At 41.5% G+C, this 19,628-nt stretch overlaps 1 protein-coding gene across 26 annotated transcripts in view; it reads right to left on the minus strand.

Moving 5' to 3' along the window:
• Positions 1-19,628, minus strand: part of Sh3kbp1 (SH3 domain-containing kinase-binding protein 1) — a 344,981-nt gene that overhangs the window by 58,414 nt on the left and 266,939 nt on the right. For all 26 annotated transcript variants that reach the window (XM_087600881.1, XM_087600876.1, XM_087600870.1 and 23 more), the window contains 3 exons: positions 15,449-15,556; positions 3,998-4,049; positions 722-802 (listed from right to left, as the gene is read on the minus strand). In XM_087600881.1, coding sequence (XP_087457007.1) covers positions 722-802; positions 3,998-4,049; positions 15,449-15,556 — 241 coding nt within the window. The remainder of the gene's footprint in view (positions 1-721; positions 803-3,997; positions 4,050-15,448; positions 15,557-19,628) is intronic.

Raw genomic sequence — 19,628 nt, forward strand, 5'->3', positions numbered from 1 at the left:
AAACTTGGACACCTAGTAAAAGGAGCCCTTTCACTTCATGGCATGCAGATTTCGCGGGGGAAAGAGCCTCAGAGTGATGGGAATCAAGCACTGTTGTTAACCCGATTGTGTGGGGTTTTAAGAGACCTCTCTGCCAATGGAATTTCTAAACTCTCTCTGAGAACTATGAGACAGAGTTGCTTTTCCCAGTATGTCTACCCCCCCATCCCTATCCCTCCAATATTCCTGGCCAGGAATATATGTCTATAATGTTATTAGCCAGACTCAAGGGCCCAGAACTGACCAAGGATGAATGGTAATTTCAGCAAGCCAAGACCACCTATATCAATGATGCATGAACCCATCCCCACAAGAAACTGAGAAAAGTAGAGGGATTAGATAGAAAGCACCAGATATGTGCAGGGTCCTTGATAAACTTACAAACCACCAACTTCGGGGTACAGGCAAGATGGCAATAGTAGACACATCATGGAAAAGCCCTAATGTGTTCAATGACTGGGCTGGTTGGTTTTGATTTCATGAAAAACTCTGTCCCTGTAAAGTGCCACATAACCTTCTCATATTTCCTTCAAAATGAGATGTTTGGAAGCAATCAAAACAAACCCATAATCACCATATTACAAAGAAAAAGCAAATTGTGTGGGTAATCAGGACTAGTGCCATGACAGATAGCTTCACTGCTCGCTGTTCTAGATGTGCCAATGAAGAATTGATCTCATACCTTTCTCTTCTGTTCTGTTTGGAAGTGTTTCCGGTCTTTCAGGAGGTATCTTTTTAATTTCATGTTTTCTCTCTGTGGTACCTAGGAGGGAAAAGCTAATTGCAATCAGAAAATGTTTTCTGTATTTATTTAGTTGACATATCTGCATTTAAATATTTATCAAGTACAGCAAAGGCAATGGAGTTTTTTTTCCCATGAGATGGCTGCTGGTGTTAATTGTTCAGAAACACAGCAGAACTCATTTCTAGTCTATGTCATGAAATTGGCTTGCATAGCCAGGTGTGCCTATAAATTTGGTACATGGGAAGCCAAGGCAGGATCACTACAAGTTCTAGGCCAACTGGGGATACAGACTGTGTCTTTAAAAAGAATTTGCATGCCTATAAATATTTAATTAATAAAAACACCATTACTCCTTTTAAAATATTTAAACACTGTTTCCTTGGACATTAAAAGTCAAAGATTATGATGAAGTGGGCATGCAGAATGTGTAGAAATAATTTATTCATAAAATATATAACTAAGGAATCATAATAATCGTATTATATTTTATAAAGAACAGGTTTCATACAGAACTAGACTCCATCTTGTAATAAGCTACATATATAGCCTGGAATTGTTTGATAGACCTTGCATTGTGAGGTAAGGTCTAGATTCCCTTGGCCGGAATGGGGCTAGCCTTGCAAATGTTTTGACCAGTAGTTGAAATAATTCCATACTATTTCCACTGTTACGTTATAAGGCCATCTAGCTTACACTTTATTTGCTGGAATACTACTGGACATCCATATAAGAGATCAACTACCTCAGAGAAGCTATGCAAACACACTCTGGTCTGCAGTCCCAGCTAAGCCCAGTCTCCGAGCCATTCCTGACATAGGTAGCAACACATGTGTTGAAGCCACCATCTTTCAGGTGAATACACCAACATCAGCTAGCTCAACTTTCCAAACCACTATGCCAGCCCTGATGGAATAGAAACTAACCATTCTAGTCATGCTCTATTCACATCCTTAGCCTACAGAATCTATGGCTCTACAAAGATCATTGTTTTATACCACAAAATTTAGAGTGGTTTCTCATACACCAACATATCTAGAATATAATTTTGAGGAATATGCAGATTTGCTACAATGGTCTTCCCTAAATCCTTTCTCTGTGTCTGAATTCTTCAAATATTACATATTTCCCAATACATCACTTTACATTTCTCCTTTGCTCTATGGCCTGCCACTGTTCCCTCACCTGAGGGTCTCCCTCATCTTTGCTATTGGCTTCAGGCATACAAGAGCACTGGGAACTAGCTAGAGTACAAAACAGTCCAAAGCACTCTCTGATAGACTTGAATGAGTACTTGGCTGGTTCCATGGGTGGGTGCCAGATATTAAAATCAGAATTATGAGGCCCCAAGAGGTAAAAAAACTTAAACTTTACATTGAACACATGCTTCATGTGACAACCATCTTTAATGGCACTATATATTAAACACTGTTTCTGATTTGTATTATTTACATATCTGGGTTCTTTTGGTAAAAGGAAGTTGATCACAATGGGAATATGGATATGTATTCCCTCATTACAAACAATTCTCAAGATACCTCGGGATAAAAGAGCCGGAAGAGCAAATGTTGCTGTGCTTTACCCGGGAAAGATTCATTGCAAATATGGTGAAATTATTAAAAAAGAATTTGTCTACCACCTACCATATAGTCTCATTTCTAAAGACAATTGTACTATCTCTAAGAATCTGGTCCTACTTTCTCCATTCCAGCCTGACCAATTCTCAATTGCTCAGTTTGATTCCTTGGGCTCTGACTGATTACTAACGCCTCTAAAGAAAAGGGTCTTCAGAGAAAAAAACACGCTTCTAGTCTATTCTAATCTTGCACAATAAAATATTTATATAACCAGAGCCACTAGGTGGCAAAATGAAACTGTTCAATGTTAGTGGAAATTGGGGTGGAATAGGAGGTAGAATTATTACCCAGTGCCAGGTTAATCTCTGTAATTCTTAATTAGAGCTAAATAAATAAGAGAGAAATGTAAACTTAAATAGATTTTTCTTCTAAGTTTCTAGTCCCTTAAAAAACTTTACTTTTTTTTTTCTTCAAAAAAAATCACTTCTTAGTTGGAGGTCAGCCTGAACTTCATAGTGAATTTTGGGCCATCCAGGGATAGAGTGAGAGGCCCCGTGTCTAAAAAAAAAATACTTCTTAATAAATGTGTGAAAAAATAAAACCCAATAATTTATATTCTTATATTATACGGTATACATATAATTGTGGATTTTTACACTAAAACAGCCTTAATTTTATTTTAGTTGTTTCTTGTCAAAATTAGTATGTACATATACACATATCTTAGTGTATATTCACTGTGTAATATAATGGGTTTCATTGTGACACTTTCATACATGTATGTTATATATTTTGATTTCTCCTTTCCCTCTTCAGTTTGTTAACAAACCACTTAAATAGTCATCCACAAAAGGGATTTCTCTCCACAATTACATGTGACTATTATAAAGAGGCATCCATTGGGAAGCAGGAACTATCATCTTTATGGATAAGAATCCATCATGCAGGGGTTGGGGATTTAGCTCAGTGGTAGAGCGCTTGCCTAGCAAGTGCAAGGCCCTGGGTTCGGTCCCCAGCTCCGAAAAAAAGAAAAGAAAAAAAAAAAAAAAGAATCCATCATGCAGTGACATCACTTCTTTCTATACTATTCACCCTTAATATCTAAACCACACAGAATGAGTGAACTAGATTTTGTTTTCAAGACTAGAAAATAGTCAAGAGGGAAAGTATCTATGGCTAGAAAACCATCTTTTTCTGGGGGGGGGGATGAAGTAAGTGCAAATTTTGGCTAGCCACATAGGACAGACATCGAAACCCCAGCAAATCTGTTCATAAACAGTGACGCATGGCAATCCCATGGGAAACTGACCATCAGTAAGGACAAGCAGGGCTTTGCTCCTCAAAAGCAGATTGTTTAAAAAAAAGACCCAGTTCATTTTAAAGTACATTCCTTGAAAACCCCAATTTCTGTACTGTAGTGGAGACACATTTTAGTGATACGGGTTCTTTCGTTTGTTTGTTTGTTTGTTTGTGTCTAGGAAAAACAGCAGCTCATTTAAAACCTGCCTGCTGAGACCAAATCACAACCCCCAAACTAGCAGTTTGTAGATCCAAAAATCTTGAACTCTAACAAAGAAAATTTGAATTTGTACAAAAGAAAGATGAACATTTTGTTTGCTGGATCTGAAAGGTACATTACCTGCCCCTTGTTTGATGACAGGAGCGGATGGAGGTGGCGGCTTCTTGGGTCTCTGAAAAATCAATCATAATTACACATGAGACTGTTGGCAAGCTAGAGTATCACAGAACATAGACATTGTTTTCTATGTGCAGCATGGACAATTTCGGAGAGCCTCTCCAAAAAAAAAATTGAGCAATTCTCTCCCTAGAGACACCAGCTTTCTTTCGGCACCTCTAAATAAACACTGAAGCAAATTCAATCGGTAAAACAAAACTCAGACCAACAAATGAAATGCAGTTTCCCCCTTTCTAAATTTACAACAGCCTTCTAGAAAAGCTCAGTTCAGCAAAAATGGCCTGAAACCAGCAAGCACAATGGTGCCCCTAAACTGAAGCCACATTTGCAATTAAGATTTAATCAGCTGAATAAGAAGTGGTTCAGCAAGAGTGACCATGAAGACTCAAAATCAGATCTGATAGGACGTATGGAACCTTCAAGTAAATGCAGACCAAGAGTCTACTGCAGGCTGGCAAGGCCCCTGCCCTCTTGCCTCTTTTTATGCTGAGGAAGGTCATTTGTGAGATCACTCACATAGCAGTTATACCTTACAACATGTGCTAAACTGGAATGGATGTGGGGTTTTTCGAAGTGGCCCACTATTTTTTCTATTACACATTGTTACTCCATAGGCGATGGGAGTAGCAGTACGATCAATAGCGTTCGTCCCTGAACTTGTTTCAGAGTTTGGGGGCTATTCTTTGTCATCCAAGACTGACTAGAGGAGGGAGAGGGACACAGATGAACTGACTAAACAGCAGTCAGAGAACACAGCCAGGCACCGTCTTGTTCTGTCGTGCTAAGGGCAAGGGGAGAACCATCGGCTGTGATAACACTAAGGAAGGATGCAGGGAACTGAGAGGAAGGGCTGGATGCTTCACATCACTGTTGGCACTCCTTACTCTCCCAGGCACCATGTATTTGCGGTTCTAAGAAACCTACAACGAGTATCCTCTGGTTTCCAAAAATGTCATAGTATGACATTAATACAGGGACCACAAAAGGCAGACAGACACCTAACTGCCACTCTGGCTTACCTTTCTCTGACACAGTACAACGCTGCAGAAAGAGTATGTTTCCAATAAAATCCAGAGAATACAAGATACACAAGAACATGTGTTCTTGTCTTTATCTGTTTCTGTGTTCTTATCTGCAGAGGGGGCATCATAGCATTCAGACTCTGGATTCACTATCTTTTCAGCCTGGTTCTTTATTAGTTGCTGATTCTACCAAATTGCTCTGAGTAAAGACTATAGCATGGTAGGAAAGACAAAGGATTCTGAAAGCTGAAGATCAGTACAAATCTCTATTTTTAGATGATGACGAGCCGCCTCACCTAGCTCTCCTTTCTCACCAATAAATGGCCATTAATGTTATCTTTCAACTTGGGAGGAGATGGTTTTGCAAGAGTTAGTAATCTCGGACTTGGGAAACTCATGTAGCAACTCTATGAGGAACTGGTATCAATATGCCCAGGCTGCTGTTGAAATAATTGAGAGAAGTCATTTCCCAAGGTCACTAAGCTATTAAATGAAGCAAGCTAGTAAATGGGGTAGAGGAGACTGGGAGTAAAGCCCAGGGCTGTTTGACCCACAGCACACTGCTAACCACTATGAAGGCCCAATGCTGGAGCAGAGCCATGAGGCAGGCATAATAGCACACACACGGAACTCATCAAAGCACAGGCAACAGTCTGATGGTCAGATTGCAAGGAGGAAATAGTTATCAAATTGCAGCTATGGTATGAGCTCACCTATTCTGTAACACACAAAAAGTAGAAAGAGTGGGGAGAAGTATGTTTAAAGTGGTGGTTTCTGACTAGCAGGACTACATGTGTATACACTTGGGTATGTTTCCTCCTCGATGTTTTCCTGTGACGTACGTATAAGTGCAGACAAATGAACTTTATTAGGAAAAAGCAAGCTGCACTCAGGGCCTCCGGCCCTTGAATACAGGCCCTGCACTGTGTGTGGGTGTGTTTGTGACTCAGGCTCTCCCAATACTCTATTCCCTTTGTCAGCTTTTTCCAGTTCCCTATTAACTCTGTCCTTCCTCCTTCTCTGTCTTGGTATAACTCGTTTGGGAATGGAGGTATGTTTATCTAATGAAGTTACTGCTGAAACCTTGCCATTTAAGCTTCCTTTAACTCACAATCAGAGTTACTGCTTAGTCATGAAACTGACAACACCCTATAGCCTAATTCTTCCCCCAAGTCCCAGTCATGCCTATTCCTGGATGTCTTTCTTCCCCCTTGATGGTTTGAAATACTCTTTTAATTAATTAAACATTTTTAAAAATTTATTTTGTGTATATGGTAATGTGTGTGAACCTGCTCACATATGCCACACCATGTGTAGGAAGATCAGAGGACAGCTCATGGAGAGCAGTTTCTCTCCTTCTGTTCTGTGGATCCTGGGGATGAAACTCAAGTTGTCAGGCTCAGAAGCGAGCACTTTTCCTGGCTGAGCCATCTCTCTGGCCCTAGTTTAAAAAATCTATAAACAATCTCACAGAAGACTCTGTAGTAGAAGCTGTTACCCCAGAGACCTTGCTTCAAAATATATGGAGGGGAAAGAGGTAAAGCAATTACAAACTATGACACTTTCTGTGATTACTGGGCCATGTGAAAAGAAACCAAAGCCTCTTGATGTTGTATAAGGTCTGGCCTGTAGCTGATGCATGAAATGTGTCATGGAAGGAATGGGTGGAAGAAAAAGAAGAGATGAGAAAGGAGGGTGAGAGAGAGAGGATGGGCTATTTTGTAATAACAAGACTGTGTGAAATGTGGTCCCAGAAAGTATGCCTGTGAGAGTGGCAACAGGAGGAGGCAGGGGTCTGCATTTATGACAAGTGTCAGGACCACTGCAGAGGCAGTTAGGACACACATTTAAAAGGAAGGGCTAGTTTGTGAGCAGTGAGCTGTCTGTACTGCACTGTATAGGTACCAGACAGCAGGGAAGTTCATTCATCTCCCCCAACCCCCGCTTTTGGACTGAGTCCACATTCTCTGGTTTTAGTAAGTTCAACCGATTATAACTACGTCATTTCTCTCTTCCCTTTCTCCTTTCAAACCTTCCCACATCCCCCTCCTTGCTTTTTCCAGACCCATATGGCTTTAGACCACCTCCTCAAAACTTGGAAGCACTGTACATGGGCCTACTTTTATATTTTAATATACCAAACTGGGTGACGAGAACAGAAAATGCAGAGCAGCAAATCCACAGCAAAAATATGGTAATAATAAAGAAACGCAGTAGTTGCTGATTCTCAAAGAAATAGAGATGAGGAGACCCAGAGTTGCTTTTCCTCAAAATGTTCAACTGTGTTTGGATGCAGATATTGGCATGAGGAACGCACCAGGTTCAGCAGGAGGTCCAGAGATTCTCTGTGGAGTTTAACAGCTACATACCAACCAGCTCCTTCAACTCAGGTGAGGATTTAAAGTCCTGTATCTTTAGAGTCAATCATTCCATTTATTCTCTCATCCCTCTCCCCGGTGGTGAAAGAACAAAACCTCAGTTCCAAACTTGGGTGGCTTTAGGCTGCTCAACTCTTAGGTAAGAGCTGAAAACAAAGCAGTGGATGTGGGGCCAGGAGTTATGGGAGGAGCCCCTCTGCAATGGTGATGATGCTCAGGGGGTCTGCAGCAATCGGCTGGTAGCAAAAGGGGTCTAGAAGCCGTATCACTCACTGTCCAGGCACTGAGAATTTATTAAAAAAGAAAACAACAAGAAAATGCCAGTAGCAACAATAAAACCCAGAGAGCCAACATTTCCTGATTTGTATTAGAATCCAAAGCTTTCTGTGACCTCGTGTATTTAGGGCACATACATCTAAATATGTATGCTCACCTCTGACTGCATATGCTTCAAACGGAAATGACCTGTCATCCTTCAAAGGCCACACCAGCTATATTTGATTATTACCATTACAGTACCAGGAAGGAAACATATCTGAATGTTCCAGAGTACGGATAGCAGGAAGGCAAACTGCTTCCTGCTGAAGGATTTCGAAACTGACTCTGCCCCTTGTTTGACAGGACTTGCCTGTTCCAAACCAAGGAGCTCATCATCTGGCTCAACTGCTTTTTCCTGGCAGGAACTGTAATCTGCAGCTTTGCTTTATGAACCAGTTTGTAGCTCCTCCCCTCCAAACCACTGAGATATGTTTTGTTCAAAATAATCTGAGGACAGACTTTGATGGTTAATTAGACATGAAGAAATGCTTAGCCAACTGCTTAACCAGTTTGATGTTGCTGTAGCAAAACACCTAAATCTGAGTAATTTATAAAGAAAAGAGGTGGGGTTGGGGATTTAGCTCAGTGGTAGAGCGCTTGCTTAGGAAGCGCAAGGCCCTGGGTTCGGTCCCCAGCTCTGAAAAAAGAACCAAAAAAAAAAAAGAGGTTTATTGGGGTTCTTCATTTTGAAAGTCCAAGAATGCGGTGTTGGCTTTTGATTGGCTTATAAGGGTTTTCTACTACTTCAACTCATACCAGAAGCTGGGAGGGGCAGAAAGTACAGACAGAAGCAGCACATGTACAAGAAAAACTGAAGTACGGTACCAGGATTGCAACCTTGAAAAGTAATTCAGTCTCAAGAAAATTAACCAGGTCTCTTCAAGAATATAATAACCAGGGGAACTGGAAGGAGTGGAGAGAGGGAAAACTGTCGTCGGGATGTAATTAATGCATGATAGAATTAATCAATTCATGAAAGAGATACCCCATGACCTATCTCTTTTTGTTTTGTTTTCGGTGGTGGGAATTGAACTTAGCATTTTGCATATGCTAAGCAAGCACTCTATCACTGAGCTGTAGTCCCAGTCCCTAAGTATTCCTTAAAGATTCAGTTTATCTCAATACCGTACACAGGCTACCAAGCTCCGTACCAATACCGTACAGGGCTCAAGCCTATTTGAATCCTAATACAGAATCAGGACTTGGTTAGAGGAACAGATAAGCAAAATGGTAGCTCAGATTTTTAGCAACTTTGGACCTTAGAAAATATCTCCATCTCTATGCATCAAGCTAAGCTGAGAGACTGGAAGGGATACAAATGGATTTTACCAGACTAGGGCACCCATGACAATTGTAGAGAAAGATGGGAGGCTCTGCCCTGCCATTTCTGCACCGCCATATCTGGAGGACCCACCACACTTTGAAAGTATGGAGCTGGGACAACGTGATACTGATGTCTATAAGTGCTCCTCTGTACCGTCCAGAGTTTAAACAACTAGCTGCACCGTCATCTGCACAGGATATCCCAAGGAACCATTATATAACTTCCTCTTGGGAGAGTCTCCTGCTGGTTTCCTATCTCAGTCTCTAGCCTCATGGTATGTGGCTGTAGTCTCTCTCATGGTTAGATCACTCCAAATGGATGGCCTTTTAGGATCATCTAGACTCTGGAATAGAGCTTCCTCCTAATAGGTTATCTCAGCACACCCCTTCATTCCATCCAGCCCACCGTACAAGTGAGAACTTAATTATATATCCACATCCCGTGTCTAGTGGAAGGGCCTGGGCATCCCTTTATCTAGAAAATGGAATGTGGCAGGAGCCAGCTTTATGCATCCCCCCTCCCTTCCTCCTTTTCCTTTATACTAGTACAAAACAGAACAATGAACAGGAAAGGAAGCGCAGAGGAAAAACAGGCACATTTGACACAAGACCAAAACACAAAGAGATCCAATTTATCTGCCAAATTTATACCACACACAAAATGAAGGAGAAGCTTGGGGTGTCAGCTCAAAGAAGTTCCAACTGGGAAATGAAATATCAGCCCTATAGATAAGGATATGACAAATGAGATGTTCAACCGAGAGAGCATAGACTGTAGATCCTGCCAGGGAAGGAAGAGGTGATACGATCTGGGTGGCCTGCGGATAGCCCACTGAGGCTATATCAATAGGCCAAACTTAGGTGACATAAACAGCCTCACAAGCTCAATTCCTGTGTATGAGACCACCCAGAAGAACTAAATACACAAGACAGATATGTCGTGGGGGGATTATTTTCCTAAAACTGGTTATTGGGTGGGGGATATGTTTATTTTTTGTGATTTATTGGCCACATTTAGAACTTAGAAAAAATTATAGGAGATCTCTGAGGACCAATCGACATGTCTAGGAATGAGAAAAAATATTGGCTAAGAACAAATTTATAAACTAGGTTGTCATTATACCAGAGCTCCTAAGAACTTGGTAAAGGGTAAAGTGGTCAGAATGAATGCTATGTAACTCATCGGTGGTGGATTAAGCATCATGGAAACTTTTTTTGAATAAAAGTTTGAAATCTGCAAAGCTGCCTGATCTAGAATAAATTTATGAGGATGTACAAGCACAGAGCTATAACTGAGGAAGTAGGAAATCAAAGGATCATTTCAGAGTGCCTAGAGGTTGTTATGAGTAGGAAGAGTGTGGTCAGTGATTATTTTAAAAGATCTATTCAGGGGTTGGGGATTTAGCTCAGTGGAAGAGTGCTTGCCTACCAAGTGCAAGGCCCTGGGTTCGGTCCTCAGCTCCGGGGGCGGGGGGAATCTATTCATTCACTCATTCACTTGTTTTCTCTGCCTGCCTGCCTGCCTGCCTGCCTGCCTGCCTGCCTGCCTGCCTGCCTGCCTGCCTGCCTGCCTGCTTGTCTAGCTGTCTGGCTGGCTGTTTCTCCCCACAGCCTCTCACACAAGTGCATACCCTTATGCACTCATGTGGAGGTCATTAGGTGCCTGCTGGCATCGCTCTCCGCCTATTCCCTTTGAGATCAGTCTCATGTTTCCTTGGATAGGTTGGAAGACGCAACCCTCTTGTCTGTCCTCTCAGAATTGGAGTTACAGGCATGTGAAAGATGCCTGGCTTGATTTTGTTTGTTAGTTGAGACATGGTTTCTCATATCCTAAGCTGAGTTCAAACTCAACATACAGCCACAAAGGGACTTCCTACCCTCCCGCCCCTATCTCCTGAGTGCTGGGATTACAGCTGTTCAACGCTTCACCCACACTATGCAGTGTTGGGGCTCAAACTTGGGACTCTGCATTAGAAGCACTATGCCAAATTGAACTACAATCCTAGACCCTGGTCAGTGGTGAATATGGAAAAACCAGAGTTGACGAAGCTAACAGAATAGTGCTCTTGCAACAATTGGGTTTAGCTGAACTCAGGCTATGGCTCCCTTGGCAAACGTTCTCCTTCTATGTGTGAAGAGGGGCCATACCTGCCTGGCTTTTTCCTCTCACGTGGGCTCTTTGCCTTCCCAGAGCAATCTGGAGTTGTTGTTGTTGTTGCTGCTGCTGCTGTTGTTGTTGTTGTTGTTGGGAAACCTGGATCCTAAGAAATTAGACGCGTAGTGGTAGGGCAAATGGCCAGGACCAGTACTTCTGAGCTCCTGTTACTTAGCAAGCTAGCAGCCTGCTGCCTGTGTAAGCCTGGGAGTATGCAAGGTGAGGCTGAGTCACAGTGGCAGAGACATTTTCAGGACAGGTTTCTAAGTTCCTGTGGTGAGAAGCAGATGTTTCCCTGTGGTATATTCACTAGGGAAACCCTTGGGGGAGCCTTAGAGGTGTCCACTTGGGACATGGCACCAACTCCAAAGAGCCCATTCAGGAGACATGCACTAGAATGGTGCTGCAGCTTCTGGTGATCTACCTTCTTCTCTTAGATGGTACACGGCCTGAGATGTTCTGGAAACACTACCCTTCAAAGGACAATCTTTCCAAACGTTAATCCTAACCTTTGTCTCTTTCTAATGACATCAGGATGCTGTTCCTGCTAATTCTGGAACTCAGCCCTAGTTCCCTGTTACACGTCACTGACAATGACAGTGCATGCGCCTTGCTTCATTAGAGCTCTGAGAATATTTCATCTTTCCATCCTGATGTTCAATTGTGCTGTCAAGGCTCAAAATAAACAGTGATTGCATCTAGGTTCTCTCCTAAATAGCTTACATAATTGCTTTAAAATATGCACCACGAGATCAATGAGCATTCTCTCCTGGAATACCTTGAGGAAAAGCCACAGAATGCTTGCCATGCTGGAAAATCTGCTGAACGTCCTCAGGACGTGAGTCCACCAGGGATTGCAAAAGGCCTGATGGTGAGACTCTTGTGTCCACAGCCTGGCAGAAGAGAAGCCAGACTCAAAAGCATGCCCTGGTGATGCCTGCTGAGTCAAAAAGCCTGCTGTGGAAGACTTGCTTCTGCCTATCCTGATCATTGCATACTGTCCTCTTTTCTGGGTGAATGACTGTAACCCCAGTCACTGGGGAGAGGAGATGACATCTGCTGAAATTGGTGGCAGAATGTCTCAGACACCATAAGCCATACAGCATCTTCACGTTAATAATGCTAATCATCCTTATACTGTCAATTCAGCGAGTGGCATCTCCTGCCCCAACCATATTGTCACCAACTCACCAGTATTCTAGGTGCAGCAAGCAATAAAGGCTGGCATAGCAACGGGTGCAAAGCTATCCCGCTGGTTTTGTAAGCCAGTGGGGATGAAAAGGGGATTTTCTACTTTGAAATTTCAAAAACCTAAATGTCACATTAGACAATACCTTTTCAGCTATCTGAAAATTACTTTTCAGTTATCTGACAGGTCTGACTATTGTATCCCTAAAACGAAGTTTTCTGCTTTGTGAGGATGAAGTTTTAAAAAGAGATGAGGCCTGCATGTCTGAGGTTGCAGAGATGCCCATGGGACGCTACAAAATATGCACAGCTCAACAAGGAGGCCACGCCATGTCCTCTCAGCAATAACAACGTCACTCTCCTGCTTCCCTTAATATCTTATGTAACAAAGAGCTTCTAGAACAGTACACTGTAGAGTGTGTCTCGTATGAGTGAATTCGTGGCCCCAGCAAAATAAGACTTTAAAATAAGAATTTAAAAACAAAAACAAAAAATTTAAAAACAAAATAAGAATTTAAAGACAGAGCACCACAAAAGAGCCAACTGTGGTTTTTGGTCATTCATTAGAAAAAATGATCTAGTGTTTCAAAATCATATTCCTGTCACCATAAAAATGACAAGTATATGTTGCTGAGCTATAGTTAGTCATTCTGTGATGTAAATACACAATAACCTTTTGGAATATGTGTTTGATTGGTTACATGATCCCCTGTGGACACAAAAATCCACTGGTACTATGGTCCTTAATATAATGGTATACTGCTTATATGCAACCTAAGTCCCTCTTACTATTTACTGTAAAATCACATTTAGATTACTTATACGTGACTCTTATAGGGAATAATTCTTTAAGTTTGTGTATGCTCAGCACAGACAAATTTTTAAAACCTTTCCAGTCTGTGGTTGGTTCAACTCTAGATATGAGGGTCTGTGGACACTTCAAACATCATGTTACATGGTCAATACTTGGAATTTGATCTTCCAGCTTTCCTTTTAAAAATGCAAATCCTACTGCCTCAGTTTGACCCAAGGAGACAACAAAGCCTAGCAGAGTGCCCAAAGGAGGAGACTCACAACAAAGGATTTTTCCAGACTCAAGGATGGGTGAAGAAGGGTACCACAAACCATGTGGATGGACCCGTGTTCCACTCACTGAGGCCCAGCCACAGGGAGAATCCTTCAGAAAGCCTTGCAGGCCAGCCTTGCCGCCCAAATCTGAGTCAACAAGGACAGCAACTGTATGCTTCATTTCTATTCATTTACCATGAAGGCCAGCTCAGGGAAATATTTCCAAAAATACTGAAGGAATGACTGAAAACTCAAACACAATTTTCAGGCAAGAGATCCAGGAAAAATATGAGAAATTGCATGAAGAGTGTGCGATTCTTTGCTTGGTTATCTCTATAAATACCTTTTACATGTCACTGGGTACCTTTTTTAAATGGCTATTCATCAAAACTCCTAGCCTCATTTTGATTTCCAGGGAAATTAACCAAGAAATTAAGATACTGTGTTGATTTGGTCAGCTGAAGCAAAAAGAATCAGAGTTACTATTTTAGCATTAGATCATAGTTGTGGCTAGTTTCCCCCTACCCTTACAGATAGTAATTATAACTGCTAGAATGGTCAATGTGTACAGGAAAATTTATCCACTATTGGACACACTTTGAGGCATCTCCCAAGATTATGCCCTTAGATCATCAAATGAGTTTGAAATCTAAGGCCATGCTTTTAATACACTTTAATAGCTTGCTTTCTTGGACTGCTTATGTGAGGACTGTATTGTAGTCTATATAGGCCAATCCTTCTTGGTATTTGAACCAGAGCTCTGGAGAGTCTAAATCCTGCTTCTTCAGGCTCTTTTAAGATCTTGATGCTCAAAAGTGTGGTCAATGAACCAGCAGTGTCAACATTACCTGGGAGATTGTTAGAGATGCTAGAACATTGCTACCTTTTAAAATAAATATACCCACTCATCTAAACGGTGTCGATACCATTAAGTCATGGTGTGACAAACTACTAGCACTATAGCTATCATTACAATATATCAGTTCAGGAATGGTGATGTATCAGAGTTGACGTGATGGTTAATACTGTCAACTTGACAAGATCTAGAATCACTTAGGAGACAAACCTGTAAGCATGTCTATTAGGGAGTTTCCCTTTGGTTCTTGGCATGCCATATGACCATCTGTTACTATGATGGACTCCACCCGTGAGCCAAAATAAGCCCTTTCTTTCATAGGTTATATCTGTCAAATACTTTGTTACAACAACTAGAAAACTGAATACTACAGTTAGGCTTAGCCTGGTCCAAGAACAGAACATTCCCTGGATGTGAAGAGGCCCCAGGCCAGAGATCAGGCAAAAGCTTGAGTAAAAGGCTGTGAGGTACAGAAGAGGATGGGTAGATGAGCTAAAGCAGCTATCTCTCCCTTCATACTGTAAAGTACTTCCAGTTCTCCCCAGTTTTTGTTACATCATTAGCTGAGAAACAATGCACAAGGAGTAAGGCAAACCGAATGGATCATCTAAACAGCAAACACCATCAAACCCACAAAGAGAGAGACAACCTGGGTGAGACACATAAATATGCATTTAAGTATATGTATACACATATGCAAATATAAAATAAAATTAGCAGGCTGTGCTCTCCATTCTTAGTCTCAAAAGATAATTTTCAGCAACTTTAAATATTGGCTACTTCAGCACCACCAGGGACTATGCTATATAAAACAGGAGGTATTTTCTTACTATGTAGAACGTCCAGGGTTCTGACAGCTTTTCTGGGAATGTCAGTGTGCCAGGTACTCTATATACATTGAACTCTGGATAATGGTTTTGGGCTTGTCCTATGGCAGCCAGGGGCTCAGAACTCAAGTCCATTGAACATTTAAATGTCACTGATCTTTAATTTTATATCAAAAGATCTTTACCTCCCCAGTGTCATCATGGAAGCCACAATTCTGACAGAAAGGGAGACAATGAAATCAAAGCCAGAGAGACTTACATTCCCTTCCTTGTCGAAGTCTGACGGAAGTAACTTCACGAAGTTGTCAGGAAACACTCCTCGTCTGCCATTGAGCTCTCCTTCCCACCAGCCTACATCGATGCAGTCCTAGAAACAGCACAACATGAAAGTAAGACATTGGGGGCAAAAAGTATGGTATTCTGTTGTGGAACAGTAGAAGCTCGCTCTCTCTTTCTTTCTTTCTTTCTTCAGTTCTTTTCTTTGTGGTACTGGGGATGGAACCCAGGGACCTATATGTACTAGGTCAATGTTCTATCTTTCAGGTACATGCCCAGCCCAAGGAGCCATTCCTTCAGGGTGCTATCAATGTGACAATTTACCAATTTAGTATGGAGTTCAAAGTCAGAAGGGATAATACATGCTACCCACTAGGATTCAAAACTCAGCTGGGATTTCAGATGCCCTGAATCTGGTCCTCCTTTTGTTTGGTTTTAACTTCATTTTGTTTGTTGTTGGAAACTGGATCTCATGTAATTCAGACAGGCCTTGAATTATTGATCCTCTTGACTCCACCTCATGAGTGCCAGGATCTCAGCTGTGTGTAAGCCACCATGTCCAGCTTAAAGTTACCTTTTTATTTCCTTAAAGATGAGAGAATATGCACTTTTTCATTTCAATTTTACTGAAACAACAGTATTTCATTAATTGCAAAGGAGGCTTAGAAAATAGCACATGCACAAACATCCTCTTTGATAGATTGCCACAATGCTTGTCAAACTTAAAAAGGGCTTTGTGACAGCCACCAAGAAAAAGAAGAAAAATGTTACATTTTACTCAAGTTCATTAGCATACAGGTCTCCTTCACCTTCTTTTGATATCAACAGAGCACAGATGTGCCTATAACCTATTCACCATAACCTAGCCATTCATTTAGAACTCTTTGAATATTTTCTATTCCATCCACCCACTAAATGCTTCTTCAGTAGCTATTTTGTGCTGTACACTGCACCAGTAGCTGTGTAGAGGGCACTGAGCAAGACTTGTAAGAACTTCACTTTTTCCAGACTTCCACCCTGGAACCCTTAGGCATATAACCTCAGGCCACAGAACAACTCCCCCAGGCTTTTTTCTTTGCAAATCATTGGAAGTAAGCTCCTCTAGATCCTCTGAGTACAATGTCCATTCTGTGATCTAAACCAAGACAGCCTACAGCGAAGACCCCTATTGCTTTCCAGTGCATGTACAACATACACACCACTGTCAAATAAGTATGACACCTTTGAATTAAAATAAAACTGCTAATGTTTAGCTGAAACCAATGTGAGTGAACATTTTTCAGAAAGTGCTGGCAACACAGACCTTTAAGAGTTATACTTGGGCTGGAGAGATGGCTCAGCCATTAAAGGCTAGGCTTAAAACCAAACATAGAGGAGTTATACTCAAAGTAAGATGATGGTCAAGAAATAATGGAAATCCTGCTCAGGGGCTATGGAGATATTCGATCATCCTCTAAAACAGGGATAGAGACAAGGATAGGAGGGTCCAAGAACTAGAGGGCCATGGATTTGTGATTCCCATGGGTCTTGCTAGAGTGGACATTCCAACAAGGTGGGCTACACATATTTTTGACCTTTATGCTCCTCAGCTCCTTGTACAGCGGTCCCCCCATGATGAATATGCACTTTGATGAAGACTGTCAGATCTGCAATCTCTTGCGGTCTGATATTTAGATTATGCAGACAATTCGGCCTAACCCCACCGCAGGAGAAATCATCATCTTCCCTTCCCTTGTGATATTGGGGACAAGGGAAAGGTCACCCTTTAGAAGACTATCCAGATTTTGGAGATCATCTTTGGCTATAAATTGAAAAGCATAGACTTGGCCAACACCATAGAACACATTTATAAGAAGCACCAAGTTCAGATTTACCTGGAGCAAAACAAGGATTCAAAACACTTCCAACATGAGAGAATGCTGATCTTTCTGGAAAGTTACTATAAGTCTAGGTAAATAGTTTGGTTCTGTCCCTTGTTATTTCACCCTCTAAACAATCTAGCATGAATCCCCAAAGAAGGGATTGTGGTAGCAAGGCTTGATGGCTGCTGAGATGTTATAAATGTTATCAAGGACTCCAGAAAACCTTACAAAGTAGGCAAAGGGGTGGGATTTCTTTTTTTTTTTTTTTTTTTTTTTTGGAGCTGGGGACTGAAACCAGGGCCTTGCGCTTGCTAGGCAAGTGCTCTACCACTCAGCTAAATCCCCAACCCCAGGGGTGGGATTTCTTGATCATGAATCAATCCTTAGAAATGAAGTCTTTCAATACTGCTTCTAAGGATATTCCTGGAACATTTCTTCCTATCCTCTTTTTCTGCACGTGTCCTTAACTTCAAAACTCAGATTGAAATGTACCTTTAGGCAGACAAATATGATGACTTTCTTCTTTTCCCTAACACTTGGTTCTGTGTTAATTCACACTTCACCATACTCCATTCAACAAATATCAAGCGCAAAAGCACATTAACATTCTTTTGGTACTGAACTTTAAACATGCAGTCTCATGATACCTACCCTAAGAACCTAGAGATGCATGTGGGAAACATACATGCAGTATCCCACAGTGTAGTTTAGGTAATAGTTCTTAGCCATATACTCTGGTATGAAAAAAACAAAACAAAACAGGATTCATTGTCAGCTTTTCAAAGGACCTCAAATCCTTGTATGGGAAGACGGTTTGCTTATGTGAGGACTGGGCTTTCCTTCTCTTTCATTTTGGCTCATCTGACACTGCATCATGTCCATCAAAGACATGCAAATATTGATTAGTGAAACATCTCTTTCACAGTTCCTAAATGTTATGAAACCATTTTTCATTATAGCTTCAATCAAACAGTGCCCCAACAAACATTTTATTTCGTGTGTGAGAAAAAAATATATAATCCGTAAGAGCCTATCCGGCATCATGTGAGAACTCAAGCATCTCTACCTGTGGAAACCAGTGCATAATGACGGCATGTTTATCACGTCTCCCAGCAGCCATGGGTTCAATGTCTTCGGTGGGTCATCTAAACTCTGCTCATTAAGGAAAACACTAGCATATAAATTATCATGTAATATAATGGAAGATCCAGAAAGTACAAAGGACAGACACAGTATGTCTATTGTTCTGATGAGTATAAGAATAAACACGAGACCCATGGATGACATCAGCAGAGACACAAAAGAAAGCTGCCAGGGTGGCTGGGGAAGAAGGAGAACCAAAGCATTTTCCTCTAGCTATGAAGCTAACTTAGAAGAAACCGGGGTGCGGGGGAGGGGAGACTGATGGCAAAGTGACAAGTGAAAATAAGTCTTTTACCATACAGCAGACAAAAGGCCTAGGTTTTTGATGGCAGTGATAAAGAGAGAAATATTCATATGAGGACTGCACTTCCAGAAGTATAAAACAGCAGAGGATTCTATTTATTTGAGGACCTAAAAAGTACAGGATAGGAGAGTAAGAGAAAACCATCTTGTCCTCATGGGACTTTCAAGCTTAGAGCATCATGGGAAAGGCAGACACAGTAAACCCAAACATCAAGGAAACATTGTTCTGGAGGTTTGGCTGGATTTTACAATAAGTAGGACTGACAGAAGCTTGGGAATCTTTGTGGGGGGTAGTGAGGAGTGAGGCCACGAGAAGGTTAATGGTTAGATCACTGAGTGCGAAGAAGCAGAAGCAGGAGAGCACTGGAGCTGAGTGCACAGAACAGAATCCACAACAGTTACCTGAGAGCCAAGGCAACCTAGCAGTGACAGGGATAGAATACAGAAATGGGCAGTCAATGACTTACAGTCCAGAACATCTTCAGGGGGAAAGTGGTTATGTCCTTAAAGCAAGTACCTAGTGAAGTTAGGAATACAGGCTATAGCTGATCATTGAGGAAAGAAACAATGGGACCAAATGACTGTAATTTATTTCTAAACCTGGGGCACTGCTAATAATGAAAACAGGCATAGACCAAGATGCCAGTCACTCTAGAAGATTTTCAGTGTTTAAAAAGGAGAGAAAGGGCAGCACAGGCCTGTGAATGAAGCAGATGCTAGATACACTCAAACTAATAGAAGAAAAAGTGGGGAAGAATCTCGAACACATGGACACTGGGGAAAATTTCCTGAACAGAACACCAATGGCTTATGCTCTAAGATCAAGAATCAACAAATGGGGCCTCATAAAACTGC

The sequence above is a fragment of the Rattus norvegicus genome, chromosome X (genome assembly GCF_021556685.1).
Source record: "Rattus norvegicus strain SHRSP/BbbUtx chromosome X, alternate assembly SHRSP_T2T, whole genome shotgun sequence".
NCBI lineage: Eukaryota > Metazoa > Chordata > Mammalia > Rodentia > Muridae > Rattus > Rattus norvegicus.